At 43.7% G+C, this 9,426-nt stretch overlaps 1 protein-coding gene across 1 annotated transcript in view; it reads right to left on the reverse strand.

Annotated features, from left to right (window-relative positions):
- LOC149432658 (uncharacterized) overlaps positions 1 to 5,821 on the reverse strand; it is a 30,688-nt gene extending 24,867 nt beyond the window's left edge. Inside the window, exon 1 of the mRNA XM_089665083.1 lies at positions 5,779 to 5,821. Coding sequence (XP_089521209.1) covers positions 5,779 to 5,821 — 43 coding nt within the window. The remainder of the gene's footprint in view (positions 1 to 5,778) is intronic.
- Between the last annotated feature and the right edge of the window lie 3,605 nt (positions 5,822 to 9,426).

Raw genomic sequence — 9,426 nt, forward strand, 5'->3', positions numbered from 1 at the left:
GCCAATCAGGGATCACATGAACTGGGATCTCACAATGAGGTCCCATACAGCGATCGTGGTGCCGTGCACTCCCAGGGAGTGCGCACAGGCAATGGATGCAATGGATGTTTTGCAATGTCCACCCGCATCGGCAGCGCTCCCGCCTGGCCATTTATTGACATGGGCCAGACAGGAAGAGGTTAATGCCAGGAGAATTGTGTTTTTTTTTACAGCAGACTTTATATGTAGCACTACCCCCCATTGGAGTTGCTGGGTTTTGGGTCCCCCTATAGTCCTGCACAGCCAGGCAACATGCATTTTCCCTTTCAGACGTGCATCCAGGAGACAGTAATCAGTCCTTGAGCTCGTCTTTTTTTTATTTTTGGGATTTTACTATGGGAATATAAAGTTGGATGAGGTAATGGGTGTAAGGGATGGCCAAGGGAACTGGCAACCGAGGACAATCTTCCTGGAACTATGTACAAGTCTCTTTAGCAGCAAAAATCCTCTTCTGTAGAGCCAGCCAGCATCTCCTGGTGTACCAAACCAGACCCCAGACCCCTGATCCAGCTTTTCTGGGTGAATCCTTGGGCAGGGGACCCAGTGCCTGTCACTTTAAGGGAAGACAGTCCTGGGTAGCAGCTAATCCAGTGCTCCTTCCCCTTACTGTCCCAGGGGGTGCAGGTCTACTCACTCAGTCCTCTGTATGTGAAGTGGTGGGTTGGTGGCTGCTCTCAGCCTTCTGCTGGGCCGCTCCTTCCCCTTACTGGCCCAGGGGGTGCAGGTCTACTCACTCAGTCCTCTGTATGTGAAGTGGTGGGTTGGTGGCTGCTCTCAGCCTTCTGCTGGGCCGCTCCTTTCCCTTCTTGGTCCAGGGGGTGCAGGTCTACTCACTCAGTCCTCTGTCTGTAAGCTAGTGGGTCAGTGGTCGCTCTCAGGCCTACTGCTGGGCTGCTCCTTCCCCTTACTGGCCCAGGGGGTGCAGGTCTACTCACTCAGTCCTCTGTCTGTGAGCTGGTTGGTCGGTGGCCACTCTCAGGCCTTCTGCTGGGCCGCTCCTTCCCCATTTCGGTCCAGGGGGTGCAGGTCTACTCACTCAGTCCTCTGTCTATGAGCTGGAGGGTCGGTGGCTGCTCTCAGGCCTTCTGCTGGGCTGCTCCTTCCCCTTACTGGCCCAGGGGGTGCAGGTCTACTCACTCAGTCCTCTGTCCATGAGCTGGTGGGTCGGTGGCCGCTCTCAGGCCTTCTGCTGGACCGCTTCTTCCCCTTTATGGTCCAGGGGGTGTAGGTCTACTCACTCAGTCCTCTGTGAGCTGGTGGGTTGGTGGCCGCTCTCAGGGTATTGTCCGCTGACACTCGCCAGTCCATAGAAATCTATGGATGGACCAATCGGGTCCGCCTGAAAAATGGACAACTCACGTGAAAGGGGCCTTAAGGGCTGTCCTGGCCCCTTGCCAAGCCTGCTGTTGGGGATTGGCTGGGATCCCTTGAGAGTGCAAACCAGCCACTCCTTACCCCCTGCTTCAATAATATCCAAAGTTTCACAGCGAGGGGAAGCCTCAGAAAGCTAATCTGCAGAGCTTCTCAGCCCCTGACCACAGTTTGATCCCTGGCTATTACACCATCAGCTCTTCTAACTGAGGATTAAGCCCCATACACACGATGAGAATATCGGACGAACGATCGCCTGTTTTTTTTTCGCCTGCTAGTTTCACATCGAAAGTGAAAAGATTACTAAAGAAACAAAAATTCTCGTACCAAAGAAAAGAATTTAGAAAGTGATGTCATGTATTGTAATGTACTGATTAAATTAAAATCGTACGATCTGGTATTTTTTGCGCTTGTCCCTTCGGATACTGTCGCACGAATTGTCGTGATCATCTCTTGCAAGCTGTGTACTAACGTTCCGATTATCGGACGATCGGTCTTCGTATGAAAAGTTTTGTATGATTTTCTTATAGTGTATACGTAACATTAGAATCTAGCGCCCCCTAGCGACCGAGGAGGGTGCTACATATGTGTAGGCTATTGATGCATTCATCATGCCTTGGTTTTTGACATGCAAAATTTGCTGGTTTCTGTTTTTTGCAGTCACTATTCATGTGTGTTCATTCAGACATAGAAACATAGACCACAGAAAAGTGAGGGCAGAGAAAGATCAAGTGGTCCATCCAGTCTGACCTGATGTAAATATATATATATATATATATATATATATATATATATATATATATATATTTATATATAAAAATATATTAAAAAGAATTATACATGGAGATCATATCCCCCCTTATGTATTATACATGGAGATCATATCCCCCCTTATGTATTATACATGGAGATCATATCCCCCCCTTATGTATTATACATGGTGATCATATTCCCCCCTTATGTATTATACATGGAGATCATATCCCCCCTTATGTATTATACATGGTGATCATATCCCCCCTTATGTATTATACATGGAGATCATATCCCCCTTATGTATTATACATGGAGATCATATCCCCCCTTATGTATTATACATGGAGATCATATCCCCCCTTATGTATTATACATGGAGATCATATCCCCCTTATGTATTATACATGGAGATCATATCCCCCCTTATGTATTATACATGGAGATCATATCCCCCTTATGTATTATACATGGAGATCATATCCCCCCTTATGTATTATACATGGAGATCATATCCCCCCTTATGTATTATACATGGAGATCATATCCCCCTTATGTATTATACATGGAGATCATATCCCCCCTTATGTATTATACATGGAGATCATATCCCCCCTTATGTATTATACATGGAGATCATATCCCCCTTATGTATTATACATGGAGATCATATCCCCCCTTATGTATTATACATGGAGATCATATCCCCCCTTATGTAATATACATGGAGATCATATATCCCCCTTATGTATTATACATGGAGATCATATCCCCCCTTATGTATTATACATGGAGATCATATCCCCCCTTATGTATTATACATGGAGATCATATCCCCCCCTTATGTATTATACATGGAGATCATATCCCCCCTTATGTATTATACATGGAGATCATATCCCCCCTTATGTATTATACATGGAGATCATATCCCCCCTTATGTATTATACATGGAGATCATATCCCCCCTTATGTATTATACATGGAGATCATATCCCCCCCTTATGTATTATACATGGAGATCATATCCCCCCTTATGTATTATACATGGAGATCATATCCCCCCTTATGTATTATACATGGTGATCATATCCCCTCTTATGTATTATACATGGTGATCATATCCCCCCTTATGTATTATACATGGTGATCATATCCCCCCTTATGTATTATACATGGAGATCATATCCCCCCTTATGTATTATACATGGAGATCATATCCCCCCTTATGTATTATACATGGAGATCATATCCCCCCTTATGTATTATACATGGAGATCATATCCCCCCTTATGTATTATACATGGGGATCATATCCCCCCCTTATGTATTATACATGGAGATCATATCCCCCCTTATGTATTATACATGGTGATCATATCCCCCTTATGTATTATACATGGAGCTCATATCCCCCCTTATGTATTATACATGGAGATGATATCCTACCTTATGTATTATACATGGAGATCATATCCCCCCTTATGTATTATACATGGTGATCATATCCCCCCTTATGTATTATACATGGAGATCATATCCCCCCTTATGTATTATACATGGAGATCATATCCCCCCCTTATGTATTATACATGGAGATCATATCCCCCCTTATGTATTATACATGGAGATCATATCCCTCCTTATGTATTATACATGGAGATCATATCCCCCTTATGTATTATACATGGAGATCATATCCCCCTTATGTATTATACATGGAGATCATATCCCCCCCTTATGTATTATACATGGAGATCATATCCCCCCTTATGTATTATACATGGAGATCATATCCCCCTTATGTATTATACATGGAGATCATATCCCTCCCCTTATGTATTATACATGGAGATCATATCCCCCCTTTTGTATTATACCTGGAGATCATACCCCCCTTATGTATTATACATGGAGATCATACCCCCCTTATGTATTATACATGGAGATCATACCCCCCTTATGTATTATACATGGAGATCATATCCCTCCCCTTATGTATTATACATGGAGATCATATCCCCCCCTTATGTATTATACATGGGGATCATATCCCCCCCTTATGTATTATACATGGAGATCATATCCCCCCTTATGTATTATACATGGTGATCATATCCCCCTTATGTATTATACATGGAGATCATATCCCCCCTTATGTATTATACATGGAGATCATATCCCCCCTTATGTATTATACATGGTGATCATATCCCCCCTTATGTATTATACATGGAGATCATATCCCCCTTATGTATTATACATGGAGATCATATCCCCCCTTATGTATTATACATGGAGATCATACCCCCCCCCCTTATGTATTATACATGGTGATCATACCCCCCCTTATGTATTATACATGGAGATCATATCCCCCCTTATGTATTATACATGGAGATCATATCCCCCCTTATGTATTATACATGGTGATCATATCCCCCCCCTTTTGTATTATACCTATAGATCATATCCCCCCTTATGTATTATACATGGAGATCATATCCCCCCTTATGTATTATACATGGAGATCATATCCCCCCCCTTATGTATTATACATGGAGATCATATCCCCCCCTTATGTATTATACCTGGAGATCATACCCCCCTTATGTACTATACATGGAGATCATATCCCCCCTTATGTATTATACATGGAGATCGTACCCCCCCCTTATGTATTATACATGGAGATCATATCCCCCTTATGTATTATACATGGAGATCATATCCCCCTTATGTATTATACATGGAGATCATATCCCCCCTTATGTATTATACATGGAGATCATACCCCCCCTTATGTATTATACATGGAGATCATATCCCCCCCCTTATGTATTATACATGGAGATCATATCCCCCTTATGTATTCTACATGGAGATCATATCCCCCTTACTCACATCCATACATACACATACTAGGGACAACTTAGACAGGAGCCAATTCACCTACCAGCATGTCTTTGGAGTGTGGGAGGAAATTGGAGTACCTGGAGAAAACACACACAAGCACAGGGAGAACATGCAAACTCCAGGCAGGTGGTGCTGGGGTTGGGATATGAACCTACGACCTGAGTACTGCCAGGTGGAAGTGCTAACCATTTGGCCACTGTGTTGCCAATATATATATATATATGTGTGATTTTGCGCACCCGTGCCGCCCTGTAGCAGTATTTCCATCATAGGGCGGCGTGGAAGCGGTTAAACGAAAGTCGTCCGATCTGATAAGATTTCCCCAGGGGCGGACTGACCATGTGGAAACTCAGGCACTGCCCGAGGGCCCGGGCTCAGTAGGGGGCCCCATGAGATGCCCCTGGTACCTTTTTCATAGGCTTTTTTGAGTTTGGGCAAGGACACAGGGGCCCCATGATCCCCTATTGCCCGGGGGCCCCGAGTTGTCAGTCCGTCCCTGGATTTCCCGTCAAACAATTTCGGACGAAAGCCACGTACTAACGGTCAGATTATCCTACGGTCGCTCAGAAATCGGGATTTTTCCCGCGATTTTCTCTCCGTGTGGCTTTAGTCTTCTATTGAGGATATCAGACACACAGAACACAATTCCTTCCACCGCAAGGGTCCCCCCCAGACATGAGGAGCACCCTCCCTACTTACCCCCGACCAGGCAGAGGAGGATGGAGGTCACCCGGAGATCCATGGCGTCTGGAGTGGTGTATGGGGGCGGCGCGCTCCTTCCTGGAGATGATATTAAGTATCTGGGTGTGACTGTTGATGTGACATGAATCCGCTCTTCTCATTATACCCACAAGAGAACAAAGGGCAGGAATACCATCACGCCAGATCATCACACCTCGTATTGCTCCACCACCTCCACCACCTCCACCACCTCCACCATTGGTCGGAAAGGGTCCCTTACAAAACTAGGAAAAGGTTCTGAATGTCCAAGATACTAAATAAATAAATAATAATAATAAATGATATAATAATAATCTAACAACAATAATAATAATAATAATATAATGATATTATATATAAATAATATATAATAATTATACATATGTAAATAATAAATATATAAATAAATATATAATAATAATTATAATAACAATGATATAATAATAACAAAAAATAATAATAATAATATAATGCTAATTTATATATATATATATATATATATATGTATATATATACAGTCATGGCCGAAATTGTTGGCACCCTTGATATTTCTCCAGGAAATCATGTATTTCTCACGAAACGTATTGCATTAACACATGTTTTGCTATACACATGTTTATTCCCTTTGTGTGTATTGGGACAAAACAAAAAAAGGGAGGAAAGAAAGCAAATTCGACATAATGTCACACAAACCTCCAAAAATGGGCTGGACAAAAGTATTGGCACCCTTTCACAACTGCGGATAAATAAGAATGTTACAAGCATGTGATGCTCCTGTAAACTCACCTGGGGCAAGTAACAGGTGTGGGCAATATAGAAATCACACCTGAAAGCAGATAAAAAGGAGAGACGTTCACTTAACCTTTGCATTGTGTGTCTGTCTGTGCCACACTAAGCATGGACAACAGAAAGAGGAGACGAGAACTGTCTGAGGACCTGAGAACCAAAATTGTGGCAAAATATCAACAATCTCAAGGTTACAAGTCCATCTCCAGAGAACTAGATTTGCCTTTGTCCACAGTGCGCAACATTATCAAGAAGTTTGCAACCCATGGCACTGTAGCTAATCTCCCTGGTCGTGGACGGATGAGGAAAATTGATGAAAGATTGCAACGCAGAATAGTCCGGATGGTGGATAAGCAGCCCCAAACATGTTCCAAAGACATTCAAGCTGTCCTGCAGGCTCAGGGAGCATCAGTGTCAGCGCGAACTATCCGTCGACATTTAAATGAAATGAAACGCTATGGCAGGAGACCCAGGAGGACCCCACTGCTGACACAGAGACATAAAAAAGCAAGACTACAGTTTGCCAAAATGTACTTGAGTAAGCCAAAAGCCTTCTGGGAAAACGTCTTGTGGACAGATGAGACCAAGATAGAGCTTTTCGGTAAAGCACATCATTCTACTGTTTACCGAAAACGGAATGAGGCCTACAAAGAACAAAACACAGTACCTACGGTAAAATATGGTGGAGGTTCAATGATGTTTTGGGGTTGTTTTGCTGCCTCTGGCACTGGGTGCCTTGACTGTGTGCAAGGCATCATGAAATCTGAGGATTACCAAAGGATTTTGGGTCGCACTGTAGGGCCCAGTGTCAGAAAGCTGGGTTTGCGTCCAAGATCCTGGGTCTTCCAGCAGGACAATGACCCCAAACATACGTCAAAAAGCACTCAGAAATGGATGGCAAAGAAGCGCTGGAGAGTTCTGAAGTGGCCAGCAATGAGCCCAGATCTAAATCCCATTGAACACCTGTGGAGAGATCTTAAAATTGCTGTTGGGAAAAGGTGTCCTTCCAATAAGAGAGACCTGGAGCTGTTTGCAAAGGAAGAGTGGTCCAAAATTCCGGGTGAGAGGTGTCAGAAGCTTATTGATGGTTATAGGAAGCGACTGATTTCAGTTATGTTTTCCAAAGGGTGTGCAACCAAATATTAAGTTAAGGGTGCCAATACTTTTGTCCAGCCCATTTTTGGGGTTTTGTGTGACATTATGTCATATTTGCTTTTCTGCCTCTGTTTTATATTTGTTCCAATACATACAAAGGGAATAAACATGTGTATAGCAAAACATGTGTTAATGCAATACCTTTTTTGTGTGAAATACTTGATTTTCAGGAAAAATATCAAGGGTGCCAACAATTTCGGCCATGACTGTATATATTATATAATTATAAATATAATTATAAATCTATAAATAATAAATATATAAATAAATATAATAATAATAATAATAATAATAATAAAAATAAATAGGGAAAAGGTTACTTAGTAGTGATTTGTGAAGCTGAACATCACAAATAATTAAATACACACATAGTGATAGAACAGAAGTATTTGAACCCCCTGCGATTTTGCAAGTTCTCCCACTTCTCCATCATGGAGGGTCTGACATTCACATTGGAGGGGATTCCCACTCTGAAGACAGAATTCAGGAGATCACATTGTATGATTTGTAAAGAATGTATTTGTCTCGCACGGCTGAACAGAAGTATTTGAACACCTAAGAAACAGCAAGAATTCTGGCTCTCAGAGACCTGTTACTGCGCCTTTAAAAAGTCCACCTCTACTCCACTCATTCATCTCACTTAGTAGCACCTGTCTGAGCTCTTTAAAGACACCTGTCCACTCCACAGTCAGTCAGACGCCAACTACTACCATGGGCAAGACCAAAGAGCTGTCAAAAGACACCAGAGACAAAATTGTGGACCTCCACAAGGCTGGAAAGGGCTACGGGGCAATTGCCAAGCAGCTTGGTGAAAATAAATCAACTGTTGGAGCAATTGTTAGAAAATGGAAGAGGCTAAAGACGAGTGTCAGTCTCCCTCGGACTGGGGCTCCATGTAAGATGTCCCCTCGTGGGGTATCACTGATGATAAGAAAGGTGAGGAATCAGCCCAGAACTACAAGGGAGGAGCCGGTCAATGACATGAAGAGAGCTGGGACCACAGTTTCACAGGTCACTGTCGGTAGAACACTACGCCGTCATGGTTTCCAATCATGCATTGCAGGGAAGGTTCCCCTGCTCCAGTCATCACATGTCCAGGCCCGTCTGAAGGTTCCCCTGCTCCAGTCATCACATGTCCAGGCCCGTCTGAAGGTTCCCCTGCTCAAGTCATCACATGTCCAGGCCCGTCTGAAGGTTCCCCAGCTCCAGTCATCACATGTCCAGGCCCGTCTGAAGGTTCCCCTGCTCCAGTCATCACATGTCCAGGCCCGTCTGAAGGTTCCCCTGCTCCAGTCATCACATGTCCAGGCCCGTCTGAAGGTTCCCTTGCTCCAGTCATCACATGTCCAGGCCCGTCTGAAGGTTCCCCTGCTCCAGTCATCACATGTCCAGGCCCGTCTGAAGGTTCCCCTGCTCCAGTCATCACATGTCCAGGCCCGTCTGAAGGTTCCCCTGCTCCAGTCATCACATGTCCAGGCCCGTCTGAAGGTTGCCAATGACCATCTGGATGATCCAGAGGAGGCATGGGAGAAAGTCATGTGGTCAGAGGAGACCAAAGTAGAACTTTTTGGTCTAAACTTCACTCGTCGTGTTTGGAGGAAAAAGAAGGATGAGTTGCATCCCAAGAACACCATCCCTACTGTGAAGCATGGGGGTGGTAACATCATGCTTTGGGGGTGCTCTTCT

Source organism: Staurois parvus, unplaced genomic scaffold (assembly GCF_062004578.1).
Source record: "Staurois parvus isolate SC_StPar_1 unplaced genomic scaffold, SC_StPar_1.0 ptg002119l, whole genome shotgun sequence".
NCBI classification, from domain to species: Eukaryota; Metazoa; Chordata; class Amphibia; order Anura; family Ranidae; genus Staurois; species Staurois parvus.